This window comes from Panthera leo, chromosome D3 (genome assembly GCF_018350215.1).
Source record: "Panthera leo isolate Ple1 chromosome D3, P.leo_Ple1_pat1.1, whole genome shotgun sequence".
NCBI lineage: Eukaryota > Metazoa > Chordata > Mammalia > Carnivora > Felidae > Panthera > Panthera leo.
Window position 1 is genome coordinate 93,519,186 of NC_056690.1, and position 21,655 is coordinate 93,540,840.

Consider the following 21,655-nt stretch of genomic DNA (forward strand, 5'->3'; position numbering starts at 1 on the left):
AAATGCTATCTTCATGGTTTGTTAACAGGGAAAAGTGGTAAAAAGTCTAACTAAAAAATGAATTTGAATATCAATTATACAAGTTGTTATATAAATCATTAATGTTAATTGCTTCAGTATAAATTTTATTATAACATTTTTTAGATACTTTCTGCTAGCTATTTCTACTTTGTAATGGAATGGTGTTACTTTATAAACTTGCATATGTATAATTAGTATTTTATATTACTCTCTGCAGAATCAAAGAATTCCATCGGACATGGTATTTCTTAGGACGTCAGAAAAAGCAGGTATTTCTATGTGTATTTAAATTACTGATCATTTAGTATTTTAGGAGTTTGATTTTCATTTTGAAAAATAAAAATTTATTCTTACAGAAAAGTTTTCTTTGAATGGTAATACATTAAATTCATTAATTCTAAATCACATTTAACTGCTGATATTTCAAATGATCATCTTTACTATTTATATTTATTAACAAAAGATAATCCTATCACAACCTTTATATCAAATGAGTGTTTTCATTCACACTTGTATTGATATGTAAGTAGTTAAATGATAATATTGCTTGAAATTTGATTGCCGTTCTGTATTTGCAGTGTTGTTAATTCAGCAAACACGTAGTGACCACTTCCTGTGTGCCAGGCAGTACTTGTCACGTAGGATCCAAAGGGAGCAAGACTGTGTTGTTCCCTTCTAAGCAGTCGTGTGGATGGACATACCTTGCCAGTAGTACTGTGATTATATAGATAATATGGTTAGAAGATGTGTGGGGGGAACCTGAGAGGAAGCAGACCGTTGCTTAGGTCTGAAGCTTAGTTGAAGTGCGCTTCACAGGGTAAATGCTTATTTCTGTGACTGAGCTTTCACCGGCCAGAAGCAGGTGGAAAAGGGCTAAGGAGATGGCAGCCTCGTGCGGTCGAGGGGGAAACCTATATGCTGGGAATCAGGAGACCTGAAGCCTGGTCTGCTCCGGCCGGTTCTGAATCACGTGCGCCAGCCACGGGGTCACACACAGTTTCATCGCATCTAAAACGATGGGAGGCCTCTCAAGTAATACCCAAGTTCCTTCTGTCTCACACTTCTGACTTTGTTGAGTAAATGAACAGTATTTTTAGAGGAAGCTCAGCATATGTATTATTTGTAGTGTGAAACCTAGAAAGGACAAAGTTAAATTTTAGAGTTGTTAATTTAGTTTTTTCTTTTTTTTTCCTTTTCTTTCTAAGTAATCTCTATATCAAACGGGGGGCTCGAACTTACATTCCCGAGATGGAGTTGGCATGCTCCACCCACTGAGCCAGCCAGGTGCCCCAACAACTTTCTTTTAAGTTTATTTACTTAAGTAATTTCTGCAGCCAGCGTGGGGCTTGAACCCAACGACCCTGAGATCAAGAGTCGACCCTGAGATCAAGAGTCGCACGCTGAGCCAGCCAGGTGCTAGAGTTGTTAGCTTAGGGTTTTCTTCATATGTAAACAGCGTTTTTTTAAAGGGACATTTTAAGTCCTGAGAAAGAAAATGTTTTCTCACCCACCGTAGTTATGGTTATTTACGTTGTAACGCGAGGCTGCCGTTGACGCCCGAGCGCGGCTGCTTCTCCTGGGCACGTACACTTGATACGTTTACCTTATTGTGTGTGCCTTCCTGCGGTCTGGTTCTTCCCGCCAGCGGACCGGGGAGCGGCCCTTCGGTCCGTTTCCCTGTCTTCGCAGAAATAAACAGCCAGGCCCCTTTCCTGCCCAGTCCGATGGGGCTGTGCCCTGATGTCTGGCCGAAGGAGGACGGCTGGCAGCCACGTGTGCTGCTTCCAGGCCTGGTCTCAACCTCCTTTGTAGCCTTGGACCCTTGTCTTCCCAGTGCCGGCTCCGTGGCCGTGGCCGGGGTCGTCTCGGGAGCTGCGTGTTGAAGCCGCCAGCCGGGGTTCACGGACGCCTGCGGGATTGAGCCCCCTGCCCGCCCCTGGCCAAGTGACCCGGAGAGAGCGAACTGTTTGAGTTCCCCAGCTGCAAGGTTTACCTTTTACGGTAGCCTGTGTCCCCTTAACGCCCGCAGCCGGGGCAGGCGGGTGACGGCTCTGCCCATGCCCTTGCTTCTTGATCGTGCAGAGCCCCGAGGTCACCCGGGCGTGAGGTTACGGCCTTTCAGGGTTTCCTGGGCGTGTGTGCAGCTCTGCACGGGCCGCTGGCTTCTAGACTCCCAGGAATGCGATGGGAATTTTCAGAGCCTCCTTCAGGTCATCTGATTTTCCCAGTTTTCTTTCAATTTTCTGGTTAGCTTAGCGTTTACCAGTTTTGTCACCACCTGAGGGAGCCGTGACGTCAGACACCTGCCGCTGACGGGTTTTGACCCACAGCCCAGGGAAAGTGCCGTCGTCGGTGAATGGGCTCCGGGTCGGGTCACATCCAGGCGAGCCCTGCTTGTCAGGGGATGACAGTTCGCCGGGCGTGGGTTCGAAGGGCCCCGGCTGTGATTGGCCCCCGTCAGGGGCTGCCCGTTTTCTCAGCTACTGTGGAGCCGTGGGGTGGAGGGGGGAGGGCTTGGAAATGGGAGAAATCACGACACTCCCCAGCTTACTCTCGGCTCGATTTAGCCGTGTTTCTGAAACAGATGCACCTGGGACTGTCGCAAGCCTTTGATCATTCCCCAGAGTTCTGAAAGGGTTGCCTTTGACGGTTTTTACTGATGTTCTCATTGTAGTTATGGAGAAATGGATTTTCGGACATTCTTACGCTGCCATCCCTGTTTACATCATCTACTTACTTACGGTTTGTCTTTGTTTCTAAATGTATTTAATATAATGAATAGCAGAAATATTTGTGCCTGAGAGATGCTTTTTTTTTCTTGAATTTTTTCTTTTAACGTTTATTCAAGTCTGAGAGATGTTTGAGCTGTCAGCACAGAGCCCGACCCGGGGTTCGAACCCACAAACTGCAAGATCGTGACCTGAGCCGAAGTTGGACGCTTAACCGACTGAGCCACCCAGGCGACCCTGAGAGATGCTTTTATACTAATTACGCTTTGAATGTTTGTGGTGGAAATAATATATGAGAGTAAGAATGTTAACCCAGGGGCTCCTGGGTGGCTCAGTTGGGTCGGGGTCCGACTCTTGGTTTCGGTTCAGGTCGTGATCTCATGGTCGTGGGATCAAGCCCTGCCTCTGGGCTCTGTGCTGACAGTGTGGAGCCTGCTTGGGGTTCTGTGTCTCCCTCTCTCTCTGCTCCTCCCCTGTTAGCACACGCGCTCTTGCAGTCTCTCTGTCTCTCTAAACAAAACAAAACAAAAGAATACTGTCCTAAATATGGAAATGGTGTTTAGATAAATAACTCAAGAGAAATAGATTATACAGTTTGTGTTGGGAGATAAAAGAAGAAAAGCCAGCACTTTGAAGCTGGAAGATAATGAGAAACGTTCATTTTTCAGAGGAGGAATCTGAGGGCTGAACATCAGTGCCTTGTTGATGATCACGTGACTAACAGCATTTTTAGAAGTGCTTCAGCCTCTGAATGATGTTTTCACTGTATCATTGTTTAGGCAGCAGAACATAGGTAGAATATTAGAGCATTAGGCAAAATGAGATACTCTTTATTAGCTTTGGATGAAGAACATTATATCTAGATTGATGATGTTTTAAATTTTTTTTTTTTTTAACGTTTATTCTTTTTTGAAAGAGAGAGAGCGTGAGCAGGGGAGGGCTAGAAAGAGAGGGAGACCCAGAATCCGAAGCAGGTTCCAGGCTCCGAGCCGTCAGCATAGAGCCTGACGTGGGGCGCGAACCCATGAACCGTGAGATCATGACCTGAGCTGAAGTCGGACGCCGACTGAACCACCCGGGCGCCCCAGGATTGATGATGTTTTAAAAACATTTTCTTTGCCTCTACTTTTCTGTTGCATTTCATGTTGTAGGGACAATTGCCCACTGTAGTGTAATGGTACTTCATATTGTGGAGGTCCTGGATGTCTTTGAGAATCTTAGGAATTAATCAACTTGTTCCCCAGAAAAATGGACACAATTAATATGCATTATGCTAAATTCCTTATTGTTTAACATATTCCTGGAAGGTTATTAATGGATCTGAGTTAGGACCTTACTGTAGTCTGTTTAAGCATACGGTTCTGTTATATTCCTTAGTTTTATTATTTTTCCTATCACATAAATTGTTAAAACCATCGCTAACTATAGATAATGCAGATATTAAAATGTCAGATTGTTATTTTTTGCTATTTTTCTTCTTTTTGTAAAATGGACCCAGGAGCTTCCCAGCTGGATAAAATGTGTGTCGTAATATTGCTTTAAATCAAGAATTCTCAGGAATTCTTAGAATTTCTTTGGAAGCTCTGTTTCTATGACTTTAAGTAATTACTTTAAGTTTTTGTAATCACCTCATTTTGAAGTTTTGTAATCATCTCTGTTTCTATGACTTTAAGTAATTACTTTAAGTTTTTGTAATCATCTCATTTTTGAAGGTACACCTATTCAGAATTTTTTGTGTATCTACTGACGCCATTGATACTATTTTATTACTTTGCAGTGTCAGAAAAATCTGATAGTAGGTTGTCTGTTATAATAAAAACCTTCCAGCCCTAGCCCGTGTACAAGTCTTCGGTCTCCATGGTGTGTCCGGGCTTGACCAGGTAAAGCTTGTGCTTGTCAGCACAGCTCAGGGGGCCTGTCTATGGTGTAGTGACCAGGGACTAACACTGGACGGTCCCTGGGCTGCCGGATACTGACCAGGGACTAACACTGGACGGTCCCTGGGCTGCCGGCTTGATTGTTTAGAATGCAGATGAAGCTGTTGATGGATCTGGGGACTGATGGCTTAAATCCCAATTAATCAATTGCTTCATCAGTTTCTTAATTCAGATCAAATATCTCCTGAATGCACACAATTCTTTTAGTGGTATTAAGAGAAATTAATGCTTTGGAACTAATTTTCATCAATCTCTTATAAATGCCAATATCTTTTTCACTTGTCTCCTAAGTGATGACATTATAGTTTAAGTGTTTGGGACATATTTCAATAGCTCAGCTGTCACCTGTTAGTGGGCCCGGGGTCGGTAAATGACACTGTGCTCGTCCACATTCTCTCTTGGTGCTATTCATCTTCCCACTGGCTTAAAAATTTCATGCAGAGTCATTAAGTCCCATAAATGATTTAGAAATTAAGTTTAATGGCAAACGATCTGGTATTACATATGCAAAGTCAATATCTATTTTTCTTTTGTTGGGCATATACTGTACCCGTCTCTGAGAGCTATTGGATTCCGAGCTGTTTCAGGCCATCTACTAATATTACAGGATAACTTATCACGTCTATGACAGACTCCTGTGCTCTGTCTCCTGGCGTCCCAGCAGTTACTTTATCACTACTTGATGCAGCTCTCCTGTGTGACACATGGCCCAGTTGATCTTCATTTGATTGTCATTAAACCTGTCCTTTCCTGTCAGCTCTTGTCAATTAATACAAAATAAAATCAAGTATTCATAAGAAGTCTGTAACAGGATATGAGCAGGCCAATTTAATAATTCAGTTTTGCCGAGCGTTCACTGGCATCCATCGTAGCTACTGCTTGCTGTTAAACATGATTAGATAGAGTTCGTGTAAGACACGTCAAGTTGGCCGTACTTCTGATTTTGCTACAGTTCGGTCTCTCTTTAAATCGTCTCCGTTACCGCAAGGTTAGTAATGTTAACTGTACTCGAAGGTTAGTAAGATGTCTATTGTCTCTAAATTTTTAAAGCAGGATATAATCATTTAATATGAAGCATATCCCTTTTTCTTTAAAGAAAGGCAGCTCTATTTCTTCCGGTGTTTAATAAGTTCATAAAGATCTGGGTGTTGGTCTCGCTATTTTAGAACCACAGAATATTTGAACTTTAAGACACTAGTGAGTTTCCCTTCTTACTATTTTATGTGTTAGCAGTCACACCTAGAGCAGGGCTGTCGGCACGGACGTCTCACGGCACGTATCAGACAGAACCTAGAGTCCGGTCCCTGCGCAGCTAAATTTATTATTATTTTTTTTTTAATTTTTTTTTTTTAACGTTTATTTATTTTTGGGACAGAGAGAGACAGAGCATGAACGGCAGGGCTGTCGGCACGGACGTCTCACGGCACGTGTCAGACAGAACCTAGAGTCCGGTCCCTGCGCAGCTAAATTTATAGCAGGACACACGCATGCACCCGCACGTATATAATCGCACGTACATTTAAGTTTCGGAAAACCGTCTAACTGTAAAGTAAGACCCACTGCAGATTTCCTTGTACTCCTTTTTAGTTGAAATCAGTTCGTACAAAATACTCTCCTTGTGGTAGGTCGTGTAACGCGCAACAGTTTGTTTGTGTACAGTGCACGCGATCAGACAGAGGTCTCTTCCGGGAGTCCTCACTTGATACGATGGGTGACTCGGGGAGCGTCTCGCGGCTGTCAGTCTTACCGGGCCTCGGGAGAGTGACTCCGCCTCTGGGGACCCCCTCTGGTCCCGTGGGCAGCACTGATGCCCGTGGCGGAGAGTAGCTGAAAGGACTGCAAGTGTCGCTGGTGAAGGGTTTCCGTGGGGCACACCGCAGACACCGAACGGACTCGTCGGGATGCCCCGGCTGGCGGAGGAGAGCAGTGAGAGGGCAGGGAGGTGCTCGCGGTGGCAGAGCGCATCTCCTCCGGGGGCCCGCGGGCCGGTGGGGCTGGCGCACGTCCTGCGGGAGACGTCCTGGACCGAGCTCTGTGAAGACACACTCTTACCTTTCTGCCTTAACCAGTACCCCACACTTGAGGCGTAGTTAGCTAAATCCGGGGTTCCTGCCGTCTGCCTCTCACCGACAGGCTTTCCTAGACGTGCCCCTAAGTTTTACGAGACGGCCGTAAGGAACATGTGACTTCTCCCACCGTGCGGGAGAAAGCCTTCGTGAGACGGGGTCGCCGCACGGGGAGCGTTGGTGAGTGAGACGCAGAGCCGGCGCTCAGCCCGAGGCCTGCTCTTCCGGCTGACGTGAGCCCGGCCCGGGATCGGGAGCCTGCTGGGGCGCCGCCGCCGCCGCCTGGGGCCACATCTGTCTTCATACAGGCTGCTGAGCCCATTCCTGCCTCGGGTCACTGTGCCAGCGGCATCCGCCTTCCCCGCCCGGTTCTGAAAACAAGCAGCGTCTCCAGAAGTTCCCAGGTGTCCTCAGGGGGCAGAGTCACCCCTGGTCGAAAGGACTAGAGACTTTTATTTTTCACCGAAGAGAACGCCTGAGATAATCTCAGTGTTCAGTTACGTGTCTTTCGAGAGCAGTCGTTCTCCCGTTTCTCAGAGACCTTTCTCGGGCAGAACAGATTGATTCTGTGGAATCTGGCTCCATGGGGAAGCGGCTTCCACTCCACGCCAGCGCAGCCTGGAATCCGGGGACTGGCTCCGTCTCCCCGCCACCGCCAGCCTAAGGCCAGGGCACCGCCCTGCGAGGGGGCTCCACTAATGGCTCCCTTCCCCTGGCCCCGTGGATGGGCCCTCCCTCTGCCGGCCAGCTCCCACTCCGAGGCGAGAGCTCTGCTCGCTTTTGCCGAGCTGGGAGTAACAGGGCCCCAGCTATTACCCCCACCGGCTAGCTTGTGGGGCAGAAGGTAACGTGCCTGGAGAAGATACCACAACCCCTCCAACCCCAGCACCCACGTGCAAGCTGCTGTCCCGTTGGCATTTCCCGTGCCTGGGGCGAGAGATCTCTGCAGCTTTCCCTGTGGTGCTGATTAGGAACGGACCTTCTGGGAGTTCGTGCCGAAGGGTCGTGTTGACAACAATGGAGAGCTTGGTGGCCAGTTTTCAGAGGGACGGTCCCTGATATACACCACCAAGGGACACAGAGCCCAGTGAGAAATTTCACCGCCGGATCCAGGGAAAGAGCCAGGAAGAGTCCCATGGGATTGCACTCGTCACTGCATGCGTGTGCTGGGCTGCTCTGCTCGGGAGTGGTCAGAGTGGGGCATTCTGGAAAAGCTTCTGCAGGACGCACACCCATCAGCGGTCAGAGCCTTGCCCGGTTCAGGGGCCCTAAGCACAGTCTTCTGGGTGTGCTGCTCACTCCGGTGTGGCTCCTGCGAAGCCAAGCTTAGAAGTACAATCCCACGCCTCCCCGTTAGTCTAGAAGAACGTCCGTATGCCAAACCCATGGCTGTGGCCCCAGGAGTGGACGGAGAGAACCTCAAGCTGCTGGTCTGTCCCTGACTGAACATGGGACAGAATCACGAACAAACTTCTGAACTGGGGGAGTGGCCTCCCAGCCACATGCATCCAGTGGTAAAGGGTGAAAATCCGACTACGTGAATTCGGATACCACCTTTGAGCCAACAGGAAGTTTATGTGGGGCCAGGAGTAGCCCTTAGAAAGCCAGGAATAAAAATCTGGTCAGGGACATCGGAGTGTCCCTGCTACAGGGGAAGTAGACTTCACAGAATTAGGTCAGCCAAGTCACTAAAAATACACAACGTGCCTAACCAACCACCAGCACCCAAATAAAACGTTTGATGTTGGCATAACACGGTTCAGACTGCTGACTGATCGGCCGTGGTGAATTTAATGTGCTAGTACGACACAGGGTTGGAGTCGGATGACCTCGCGGTGGCATTGTGCCCTTCCCACGCTGACCTCGGGGCGCTGCACCTCAAGGCTTGCGGCAGCGGCACGTTACCTGCCTCCTGTCTGATGGGACCTCACATGTCAGGCACTTCGTGGACGGTCAGTGATATTAGTGACCTCCTTTTTCGAGGAGAAAGAAGTATGTGACTTGGTGTTATGCACACATGCCTCCATACGTTTTTTGAGGGGCGGGTGCGGAACGGTTTCTAATCTCCTGATTAGAAGTAGACGCCATATTTCCTTCTTCCTTGATTTGGAGTATTCTGTTAGTGCCTCCCCATAACCATCTTTAGAAGGTGTTTTCTAAATGAGCCAGGCCCTAAAGAAGTGTACTTGCATTACATTTTTTTTTAGAGTTTATTTATTTTGTGGGGCGCCTGGGTCACTCAGTCGGTTGAGCGTCCGACTTCAGCTCAGGTCATGATCTCACACTCCATGAGTTCGAGCCCCGCATCGGGCTCTGTGCTGACAGCTCAGAGCCTGGAGCCCGCTTCAGATTCTGTCTCTTCCCCTCTCTGCCCCTCCCCTGCTCATTTTTTGTTTCTCTCTGTCTCGAAAATCAATAAAAACATTAAAAAAAAATTTTTTTTAAAGTTTATTTATTTTGAGAGACAGCAGAGGGGGGGGGGTGGGGGGGGGGGAGGAGGAGAGAGAGAGAATCCCAAGCAGGCTCCATGCTGTCAGCACAGAGCCTGACAAGGGGTCGATGTCAGATCTCACAAACCACAAGATCATGACCCGAGCTGAAACCAAGGGTGGGACGCTTAACCGACTGAGCCACGCAGACGCCCCGTAGTGTGCTTGTATTAAACCCTATGTCCCTAGGCTCGTCTCCCTGGCACTTTGTCCCAGTCTGTATCCCTCCTTCTCCCCACCCCCCAGTGGTCTCTTTTATTGCAGTCCTTTGGCCCCCGAGGTTCAGGAGGATCCCAGTCATGGCAGAAAAGACCGTTACACTCCGCGAGTGAGTATACCTGCTTTGTTAAGCTGACTGTTCTGGGTGCGTGAAGCATGTTGTGACGGGTCTTCTTTCCGGTAACTGTATATCATAGCCACTTGGCATGCCCGCCGGATCCCTCTCCCTCGGTGACTTTCGCAGAAGCCCTTGCATCTGATTTCTAGAATAGGACGTTGGGTTGCTCCAGATGACGAAGTGTGGGTTTTGTGTTAAGGACTTTGAGTCTGGCTTCCTTATCAACCTGGACCGTGTGTGTCTCCCAGAACTTCTTTTATTCCTTCTGATTTGGCTTATTTGCTTCTCTAACTCCTCGTCTGTAAACCTGCTAAGGTCAGTAGGAGCACTGCTTTCTGTTCAGGGAGTACTGAATACACCTGTAGGGGCAGCATCGCGTGGAAACCTGTGTTGAGGAAAAGCACAGCTGTACCTGTGACTTACGGTACAAGTTGGTGGCGCTGCTTTGTCACCCTGTCAGCAGTTCTCAGTGAATAGTTCCGGACGTTTCCTGTAAAATCATCATCAGGTCTTTATTTGCATTTTATCAGTTAATCTGTTCTTCTTAACGTAACATTATTCACAACCTCCCACCACTATTCAGTTTTATTTTTGTTTTGATTATAAGCATCTATAGTGTATTTTAACCATTTTATTTTAACAACTTAACTGTTAAATAGCCATGTCATTTGAGCTGCTTTATGGGTAAGTGACCTTTAACGGGTCTGTTAGATGTCAGAAAACTCAGCTGTTGTCATCTGGTTCTGCCGTCTGAGTCTAAGCAGCTTCGGGACGCTTAAAGTTACACCATCCGTACCAGTGAAGTAGTTCAAAATACTGTGGAAACCTTTTATTTAACGTTTCTGTTTTGCCGTGGTGTCTCCTGGATAAAAGGGGAAAGGCGGTGAGGTGGGCTGTTGATGAAGTTGGCTGCTGAGGTGGAGAGGAAGCGCCCTGGCCAGCACCCGCCGCAGCGAGCTCTGGAGGCAGCGTGCATGCAGCCAGCCGCTCACCAGAGCCCGCGGGCGCCGTTGGTGAAGTCTGTGGGCGTGGGCAGCCCTGAGAGTCAGGGGAACGGGGCCCTGAACCCACGTATGAGGAAGGTCTAACTGGAGGCGTCTCCTTCTGTAGGTGCTCGAGTGTAAACGTAAGTGTGGCTTTTGCTGTTCTGGTTACTCGCAGGGTTTCTTCACTGCAAGATCGAATGTTTGTACGTTGACCCTTGAACAACGTAGGGTCAGGGCCACTTTCTACCACCTACCCCGCCTCGCCCCTGTGCACTTGAAAACCCATGTATGACTTTGGAGTCCCCCACACTTAACTACCAATAGCCCGCTGTTGGCGGGAACCCTTACCAGTAACATAAAGTCCACACATTTTGCATGTGTCGTATACTGTGTTCTTAAAGTAAAGCAGGCTGGAGGAAAAACGTTATTAAGAAAATCATAAGGAGGGGCGCCTGGCTGGCTCAGTCGGTTAAGCGTCTGACTTTGGCTCAGGTCATGATCTCGCGGTTCATGGGTTCGAGCCTCACGTCAGGCTCTGTGCCGACAGCTCGGAGCCCGGAGCCTGCTTGGGATTCTGTGGCTCCCTCTCTGTCTCTCTTCCCCTCCCAACTCGTGCTCTGCCTCTCCCTCTCTCTCAAAAACAAATAAACATTAAAAAAAATTTCTGTAAGTAAAAAGAAAGAAAATTATAAGGAAAAGAAAATGCACTTCTAGTACTGTATTGTGCTGTACTTATTTTCAAACAATCCTTGTATAAGTGTAAGGATCAACTGTACAAGGTTTTGGTTGATATATTCTGTACTAATCTGAATGCATTTTAAAATATATTTTCAGACTTTTTTTCTAAGTAGGCTTCACGCCCAGCATGGGGCCCGGTGAGGGGTTTGAACTCACAACCTTGAGGTCCAGACCTGAGCTGAGATCAAGAGTTGGATGCTGAACCCACTGAGCCACCCGGGTGCCCCCAGACCTTATAGTCTTAGAGTGGTTTTAGGTTTACAAACGAGGGAGGGACAGAGATTTTCCGTGTGCGCCCTGCCTTCACACATGAATGGCTTCTCCCTGTCGTCAGCACACCCCAGCAGAGTGGCGCACCGGTTACCGTAGATGCACCTGCACCAGCCAAAGCCCCGGGTTTACGTGAGGCTCCACTCTTGGTGGTTCGTGTTCTGTCGACTTGCACAAACGTGTAAAGACATGTGTTGTTATGGCATCGTACAGCGTATTTTCTTTAGTGATGCTGTCTGTAAAAATCCTTCGTGCTCCGTCTGTTCATCCCTCAGCAACCACTGATCGTTCTGTGGTCTCCTTAGTTTTACCTTTTCCAGAACGCCGTATCAGATTTTCTTTCATCGAGTGACGTGCGTGACAATTTCCTCTGTGTCTTTCGTGGCCTGATGGCTCATTTCTTTTTAGTGCTGACTAATTCTTCGTTGTCTGGACGGACCACAGTTTATTCGTGTGCTTATTGAAGGACACCCTGGTTGCTTCCGAGTTTTGGCAGTTATGAAAGCAGCTGGTATAAGACGCACGTGCAGGTTTTTGTGTTGACTTACGTTCACACCTCCTTTGGGAAAATGCCAAGCAGTACTGCTGGATTATACAGTACGGTTGTGGTTAGCTTTGCAAGAAGCCAGCAAGCTGTCTTCTGCGGTGGCTGCACGATGTTGCGTTCGCACCAGCGGTGAGCACGAGCTCCTGGGGCTCCACAGCCCGTCAGCACTCGGCCTGGTCAGTGCCCCGGGCATGGGCTGTTCTAATAGGGGTGGGTTGCTGTCTCCCTGTGGTTGTGACTTGTATCCCTGATGATATGGGATGACGTGGAGACTTTCATGTGCTTACTTGTCGTCTGTATATCTTCTTTGTTGAGGGCTTCAGCCCATTTTTTAATCAAGTTGTTTCCTTGCCGTTGAGTTTGGAGAGTTCTTTGTATATGTTGAATAACGATCCTGTATCAGATGTATATTTTGCAAACATTCGCCCTCCCAGTCTGTGGCTTGTTTTCTAATTCTCTTGATAATGTCTTGCAGAACAGAAGTTTTAAATTTTACCAAAGTCTGGCTAATCACATATCTCTCTCTTGGATCGTTTCTTTGGTGCGGTATCTAAAAAGTCCTCACCACACCTGGGGTCACCTAGGTTTTCTCCTATATTGTCTTACAGGACTTTTATAGTTTTGTATTTTACATTTAGGTCCCATTTGGAGTTGATTTTCCTGAGGGATGTAAGGTCTGCGTCTAGATTCAGTTTTTCGGCAGGAGTTGGGGGGGGGGGGGCGTTGGTTGGTTTTCCCAGCGCCATTTCCCGATGACATGGTGTTTGCTCCTTTCTTGAAGCTGTGTTTATGGGGCTTAATTCTGGGCTCTCTTCTGCTCCATTGACGTGTGTGCGCTCTCTCACCACACCCCACCACCTTATTGTTGTTTTACAGTAAGCCTTCTTTTTACAAGGCTGGTGAATGCTTTTAATTTTTAAACGTATCTTTTTTGTTATTGTGTTAGAATACACATAACATAAAATTTATTATCTCTTTTAGAATTCTTGGACCCGGTTCCAACGTGGGCTAGGGAGGGTCCCACACACACAAGCCCAGGCAGTTCTCGGACACCTGCAGGGTGCCTGCGGATTCTGACACTGTCCACCCGGAGGCAGCATCAGATCCTGCGCAGTAAGGGCTCAGTCCTGTAAGATGCCCCCACCCCGACTTCGGACACCGGTCGGAAGTCCCAGGCTGTTTGTTACTCGTGCTTCTGACCAACTGGCAATTTGCTGCCGCGGCTCACAGAACTCAGGGGAACACTGCCGCTCACCTGGTGGCTCAAGGAGGTGACAAAGGCTGAGAATCAACCGCCAGAGGAAGAGAACATAGGGACAGGTCTGGGGAAAGGCTGTGGGGCTTCCATCCCTCCCCGCACAGCACTCTTCCCAATCTCCAGAAGCTTCTGAACCCGGTCCTTTGGCATTTTTATCGAGGCTTCTTTGTATAGCCACAGTTGATTAGATCTTTGGCCATTGGCTGATTCAGCCTCCAGCCCCTCCCCTCTCCACAGAGGTCGGGGGTGGGGCCGGAAGTTCCAACCCTCGGATCACATGGTTGGTCGTCCTGGCAACAGCCCCGCCCTTGAGTGGGGTCCAGAAGTCTCCTTCATTAACAAAAGACACCTTTATCACTCTCAACAGGTAGGGTATTTAGGAGCAGAGAGTGAGAAATTGTGGACTAAGACCAAATGTATATTTCTCATAAATCACAGCGTCACTCCGTCTTAACCATTTGTAAGTGCACGCTTTCATGATGTTAAATACATTCACATTGTTGTGCAACTACACCAGTCCTCTGCCCCTGTAACTTTTCACCTTGTAGGGCAGGAACTCTGTATCCATTAAAAAATGACTCCTCGTTCTCCCCTCCTCTCATACGGCATTCTGCTTTCTGTCTTTATGGTTTGACTCCTCTAAGAACCTTATATGAGTGGATTCCTGCAGTATGTGTCTTTTTGTGTGTGGCTGGTTTCATTTAGCATAATGTCTTCAAGGTTCGTCCATGTTGCATCGTATCGCACAATTTCCTTCCTTAAGGCTCGATGTCTTACGCTGTATGTACAGAGCACATGTTCCGTATCCACGCCTCCATCAGTGGATGCTTGGGTTTTTCTCATGTTTTGGCTCCTGTGAATAATGCTGTGACCATGTAAAACACGGAGTACGCTTCTCTTCTGGAGACCCTGCTTTCAGTTCTTAAGGGTTTATCCCCAGGAGTGGAGCTGCTGCCTCATTTGCTAATTCTGTGTTTAATCTTGTGACAAATTGCCATACTCTTTCCCACGGAACATCTCTCACCATCCTTCCTCTTTCGACCTCTGTGTGTCTTTGGAGCTCAAGGGAGTCTCCTCCAGACCGCATGTGGTTGGATTGTGCGTTTTCACTTATTCTGCCCGTCTCTCTTTTTGGAGAGTTTCACCCATTTACATCTTAACATAATGATGGAGAAGGACTTTTTCACCGCAGTTGGTTTCCCATGTGCCTTAGAGCTCTTTTTGATCCCTCACTTTCTGTATTATTTTCTGTTTTGGTGAATGTTTTGTAGTGAAGTGTTTAAATTGCTTTCTCACTGCCTGTTGTTTCCATTCTAGAACTTTTTCCGCTACGGTTACCACGGGGATGACATTCAGCATCCTGAAGATACAATTGTGGAATTTCAGTTTGTACCAACTTAAGTTCGATAACGTACAAGAATCTGCTCACTTACAACTCCATCCCCACCCCTTTGTGGATGTCACAGAATTACATCTTTATTCATTGTGTGTCCAAAAGCATAAACTAAAAATTATTTTGAGTGCATTCATAGTGTTTCAAAGTACGTAGAAAACAAGATGTGGAATTATAAGCCAAAGTTACATAATTTCAACTTTTAGAGGAATGATTGCTTTTCTTCAGATTTATGAATCTCTGAAATCATGTAGAAAACCAAGTGCAGTTATAGACTGTTGTGGCCATACTCCTCGTGTTATAACCTGCCGCGGGCTGGCCTGCCCCGAGACCTTTGTTCTCGCACGGCCTCTAGTGACTGTCTCCTGTCCTGTCCTTGCGTCTGCCCTACTCCCGGGAACAAGCAGTTCTTGCAGAAAAGGTCGGTGGTCCCCACCTCCCACAGCGTTTGTCTGTCTGGGAACGTCTTGATCTCCCTCTCGCTTTGCAGCACAGTCTTGCCGGATATAGGAGTCACACGTGACGGGCCTGTCTTCGTACACTGTTTTGAATGTGTTGTGCACTTTCTCTGAAACCCAAAGTTCCTGGTGAAAAATCTGCAGATAAGCTTACTGAGGGCCCCTTGGGTGTGATGATTCCCCTCTCTCTTGGTGCTTTCAAGATTCTTGGTCTTCTGGAAGTTTGGTTAGAACTTGTCTCAGAGTGGGTCTGAGTTCATCTTACTTGGCTTTCTTTGGGCTTCATAGGTGTTCACATCTGTGTCTTGTATCACATATGACATGTTTTCAGTAATTATTTCCCAGATAGTCTCTTGGCCCCTTTCTCTCTTCTTCTGGGACTCCCACTGTGTGTATGCTGGGCTGAGTGGTGGGTCCCACAGGTCTCTCAGTCTCTGTTCATGGTGTTTCAGCTCATTTTCTTTCTGTCCCTCATTTTGGACCGTTTCTATTGCCTTGTCTTCAGGTTCACCGATTCTTTCTTTTGCCTGTTCAAGTCTGCCTTGGGCTCTACCCAGGGAATTTTTCACTGACATTATTATATGTGTTGAATTTTCAGCTGTTGAATTTTTTTTTCCTTTTTCCCTTTATGTTTTCTCTCTTTTTATTGATTCCATCTTGTTCATAATTATTTTCTTGACTTTGAGCATCTTTTAGACTAGTCCTTGTCTAGTAGATCTGACGTCGGGTCTTCTTCGGGGACAGTATCTGTTGTTTGGCAGCCCCCCCCCCCTTTAAATTGGCCATACTCTGCTGTTACTTTGTGTGCCTTGAGATTTTTGTTGAACACTGGACATTTTAATCTTCATAATGTGGTAATTCTGAAAATCAGATGTCTCCCCCGCTCCAACAATGGATCAGCCTGAGACTCTGTAATGAGCGGAACGGCATTGGAGGTCACCCGGCACACACACACACGTACACACGCACACACGTGTGCCTAACTGGTCGTCTCGTGAAGATGGCAGGCGGCCAACTCATTGTCTTGAAATGCGAATAAATTGCAACAAGGAATCAATACTTTCTCACAGGAACTGTGTCACCAGGTGACAAGACCGAATCCAAAGAGCGGATGCCTCTCTTTCTACATTTTATTCTAGCTCTTTATTCTGAGAAGGAAGGAAAGACTTCTGTTTTCTTCGACCTGTAGTGCAGGCGTGGGTATGGGCGTTGAGCACAAAGGGCCTGTTGGCATCAAACCAGAGCAGAGCCTGGACACGGTGCCTCTGGATGGAAGTCGGGCAGCAGTTCTGATGGTCCCTGGAGTGTGAGCTGGGCTCCGGGTGCAGGAGCTGGGGTTACGGGACCCCCAGGTGGAGGGGAGATGGTTGGCCTGGATCATGAGTGTTCGGTCAGTGAGATGCAAACGGGGCCTTTCAGTAGACAATTTAGAGGGAGAGCAGGGAGGGCCTGTAGATGAAATGTGACTTGGAAGACGTGCCCAGAACGGACAAGGCTCGGCTGTAGTGTCTTGAGGGGGCTTTGGGGGGTAGACTCTCAATCAAAGCAAGAAGCGCGAGTGACGGTAGAGTTACAAGGAGGGAGGGCTGTGTGGGACGGGGCATGTGCAGGGTCTTCTCGGGAGGTTGCAGTTGTCTACCAGGTCCTTGTCGTGAGTCACCAAGGTACACGCATGCTGGTGTGGGTTTCTACAACCAGTGTGTTTTGTAAGTGGGCTTTTGAAAAACCTGAAGTCACTGGAATTCATCTGGTAATGAAACTGCTGATGTATCGTTTTACGTGCTTGTTTTTAGGGGTTGCTTTTTAGAAGTTTGGTGTAATTTGCTTTTTTAATTATGTAAAACACATGGTTTCAGAACGAGCAGGGTAAAATGGGGGGCACTCGGGTGTGGCAGACGTCATCCCCACGTCCCCACCTGGCTTGTCAGGGGAAGGTGCTGTTCCACGCCCAGCATCTGCATCCCGCTTTCTTCACCTGGCGATGTGCACCCAAGGGATCGTTATCAGTAAAAATGGAGGTCTTTCTCATTCTCTCTCATTCTCTCTCTCCCTCCCTTTCCTTTGTCCCCTCCCTCCATGTCTGCCACCTGAGCCCTGTGTTTTCCTGCTGCTCGTGCTCCTTTGATTCACCGATTCCCAGCCTTTCATTACCGTAAATAACGTTACAGGGTCATCTGGCACATCGGTCATTTTTTGTTCATCTGTCTTAGGATAGGTTCTGAGAAATGGTGTGAGAGTGGTCAAGGGTAAATCAAATTTTGTAATTTAATGTTTTCTCATGTTAAAATTTGAGAGGGTTGTATGACGATAGACCTTACCTGGGTTTTGACATTTTAACTGTGCTTTTATTACTGAACCTGTTTTATGGTGGCACATCAGATAATTTATTAGCAACATTATGGCGCACGTTCTTGGGATATTTTTGTGTATTTGCATATTCTGTTATCATCAGAACATGAATTGAGGGTGGGAGTGGTCAATGCAGGTTTTCTAAAATAAAGCACTAATTAATACTAAGCCTTAATAGGCAAGAACAGCACGTAGGAGGTAAGTGATCAGTTAATGACCTGGATCTTCTCTGCACACTCGTTTGTGAATCAAATAAATGAAGCCTTGTAAGGAGTGTTGTTTCCGTGAATCTCTAGAGGCATCATTTCTGTATCCCACTGTGCTGGAGAATTGTGCTCTTAAAGTACCTGTAACTCCGGAACTTTCTTCTTTCATTCCAAGGTTCGTGTTTTATTCGCACTGACCAGCTCGATGGTGAAACTGACTGGAAGCTGAAGGTGGCGGTGAGCTGCACGCAGAGGCTGCCAGCCTTGGGGGTGAGTGTCCTTGCGCTTCCGGTGCCATTCACGTGTCGTGCTCGCTGCCGGGCAGTAAACAGTTTCTGTGTACCAGCTAGCTTACTGAATGCCCTGACAGTTGTTCAAAATAATTTTGTTATTACTAACGAAGGATTGTTGAAAATTACGCCAAAATAGTGGTGGTGTCTTAGCACATGCCCTGCTCGCTTTTCTCTCCTTTTCTCTCACTTTCCCTTTCCTTTTGGTCTTTTACTTTTAAACCCTCTCAGTTGGGTAATCGTTAAGATTGAGAACTTCTGGCGGGTTAAGTGAGTCCATGATTGCTAACTGGCTCCCTAGCGGTCTGGTTGCCATAGTTTTGGCAGACCTCGGAGCCCAGATGAAGTTCGCCTCCTTGTGGAGCCTGGTTCGTGTTGCGCCGTTCTTGTGATGGCGGAGAAGCTTCTTCCCTCGGGAGGAAGGGGCGTGTGGCGGTGTCTCTTGGCCCAGAGAGGAGGAGGAGCGCACCCTCAGCACCTCGCAAGGTCTCCGCCCAGTGCCCCTCTGTTCCCGGGAGTAGGCAGGGCTGGGATTGGAGGAAACCGTGCCTCTGGATTTCAGCATTTTCAGCCAGGTCTCACAAGTGCTGAGGCTCTCCTAAGCCTGCACACATCTTTTTGTAACAAAACCACAGTTGAGGCCGCTTGGTGCTTGTGCGAGATGTAGTATGTATCTGAATGAGAGGAGCTTCGTTCTTCTGACGTGATTTTCTCATAACCAGCGTAGACTAAAGAAAACTTGCGATGGTCCAAGAAAGACCTTTGACTCGGGCAATTGTTGGTCAACGGAAGGGGATTGGGTAGTATAGATTTGGTCACTTTCCTTAGATTGGTCGGGTCTGGAGAGGAATAGCTGCTTGTACTGCGTGTGGTTTCCGGTTACTGACCTTCCCCGTCCTGTGCACACTGGACCTTTTGGGAACTAGATGTGTGTGGCGTGTGTAAAACTTGGAAGTATTTGCTTCTTTAGGTATTTTCGGTTGCCTGTATGTTTGGTGCTCCCTAGGTTGAAATTCATTCTTTTATATGTTTTATCTGTGTCTTCCAAAACCTGTTGTCACAAATGGGCATTTGCTTATTTGTTCTGTCCATTCATTGTCACGTGATAATGCAGGTCATATAATATGTCTGTCATACTTAACCTCTCCTCCTGACTTTCCCTCTCTCTCTCTCTCTCTCTCTCTCTTTTTTTTTTTTTTTGGCAGTCCTTTAAAACAAACACACACACACAACCATTCTTACCCCAAGGGTGCCACAGGAGAGGGTGCGGGTTGCCAGGTTGGCGCTCCACATCTTGGTTTCCTGACTGCTGACTTGGAGAAGGATCCCTCTCATTTCATCAGCTAACATCGTGCACCTCTGTCATGGGTGGGCCAAGTAGGCAGCCCCCAGTATGTGTATTTTTTAAATATATGAACGTGAAGAGGAGCCATGTAAGTAGCAAGTCTTCCTTTCTCAGAGAAATTGTGAAAGGTAGAAGAGGGGTGTGGGCGAAGGAGTGCCTAGGCTTCCGCTCTAGTAGGTCATAGGTCATAGGTCATCTCAGAAGAGCCGTGCCCATATTCCTGTAACCAGAGTGTAATTACTGGTGACCGTGCTTCAAGACACTTAAATAGTGAAGAAAAAAATCTCCGTTTCTTAGAGAAAATTTGGGCAGTTCATTGTTTTAATTTGTACGTCTTTGGATACTAATTCAGTTGGAAATTTGCACCACGTGTTCACTAGAAATTTGTCTTTATTTCGTTGTTGGCCCTTCTCTCCTGCCCATTTTTGTGTTGGTGTTTGCCAGTTAGAATTTTATATACACTCATGTGCGTGTAGTATTGAATTGATGAAACCAGATGTATGCAAAGTGTGTGCTGTTTTTAATTCTTCCCTGTTTAGACACGGAAATATTCTTATATCTCTGGTATCATCTCAGTACATCTTGTGGTCTCCATCGTTCCCCGGGTCAGAAGTTGTTTTGGAAAATTGTCGAGACTACTGTTCTGGATCAGTTTCTCAGTCAGTGCCAGGTGGCGCACCACTCGGATGATTTATTTCCAGTCTGTTGATTCTCAATGTTCTGGGATGGTTTATTTAAATTCCGTAGGATATGGAGTGAGCTTTGCCCACTCCACAGGGGGCAGGCACAAATGGGAAGCTAGGAAGTCATTAAGTCACAAGTCAGGGATGTGTGGGAAAGTGTGCATGCAGAACCCGCCAGCCTGCTTTTCAGTGGCTGTGCCATCAAACACCCCCACCGGCCGTGCATGATTGCTGCGGTTTCTCCACAGCCTTGCTAATATTTGGTGGGGTCATTTATTTTTTTTTATTTTTTTGCTTTAGTCATTTCCGTAAGTGTGTAGTGACAGACACCTCATTGTAGTTTGCATTTCCGTAACGGCTAGTAACGTGGAACATTGTTTCATGTGCTCGTTTTCCATCTCCGTATCCTCTTTGGTGAAATGTCTGTGCGTGCCTTTTTAGTGACTTTTGTGTCATTCTCTAGAATGTTCTTTCTACCTGATCACGCCATGTGCAAAGAAGACACTATAGCTCTTTTATGCAAGTGTGCACGTACAGCCTTCTCTTTCTTTTACTTGCGGTATCACACTGGCTGCGATCGCTGATTGCATTGTTGAACGGAAGTGATGAAACCGTACTTCTCTCCGTTCTTGGGGAACACGTAGCTTCTTAACATCATTTGTGATGGTAGTTGTAGGCTTTTTTAAGATTCCCCTTATCGGGCTGTGGAAATTCTTTCTATTCCTAGAACGTCCTGAGACGTTTTATTATGAATGGGTATTGGATTTTTCAGAAGCTTTTCTGTCTGTTGACATGATCATATGGTTTTTCTTTGTTATCTGTTAACACGATGATTGACATGGACTGGAAAAATTTGTATTTTGTTTTGCTTTTGTTGTAATGCCTTTGGTTTGTTACCTAGGGGTGAGCTGGCCTCATAAGATGAGTTGGGAAATCTTTTTGCCTCCTGTATTTGTTGAAATAGTTGGTGTAAGATTGGTGTCATTCGTTTTTATTATTGGGCATATTCAGCTTGAAACTATCTGAGCTACAAGTTTACTTGGTGGGGAGGTAATTATGAATTGAATTTCTAAAGTAGATAGTAGAGTTAATCAGATTTATTATTCATTGGAAATTTATGTTTGTCGAAGAATTATCTGTTCCATATAAGTGGCCAAATTTAATGGTATAAAATTCATAATCTGTTACTATTTTTTATTTTTTAAATTTTTATTATTTTTAAAAATACAATTTATTGTCAAGTTGGCTTACATACAACACCCAGTGCTCATCCCAACAGTGTCCTCCTCAATGCCCATCACCCATTTTTCCCTTCTCTTACACTATTTTTTAGTGGTTGTAGGATCTCCCTTGCATCGTCAATATTGGTAATTTATATCTTTTCTTCCTAGTCAGTCCGGTCTCATCAGAGGCTCATTGATTTTAGTCATATTTCAAAGAACTTGCTTTTGATGTCTTTGATCATCTTTATTGTTGGTTTATTTTCTGTATTACTTATTTCTTTCTGATATTTATTCCCTTCATTCTCACTTAGTTTGTGTTCAGTTTTTTAT

General features: G+C 46.6%; 1 protein-coding gene across 9 annotated transcripts in view; it reads left to right on the forward strand.

Annotated features, from left to right (window-relative positions):
* ATP9B (ATPase phospholipid transporting 9B (putative)) overlaps positions 1 to 21,655 on the forward strand; it is a 249,489-nt gene that overhangs the window by 74,289 nt on the left and 153,545 nt on the right. For all 9 annotated transcript variants that reach the window (XM_042909654.1, XM_042909656.1, XM_042909655.1 and 6 more), the window contains 2 exons: positions 239 to 290; positions 17,960 to 18,054. In XM_042909654.1, the coding sequence (XP_042765588.1) occupies positions 239 to 290; positions 17,960 to 18,054 (147 nt within the window). The remainder of the gene's footprint in view (positions 1 to 238; positions 291 to 17,959; positions 18,055 to 21,655) is intronic.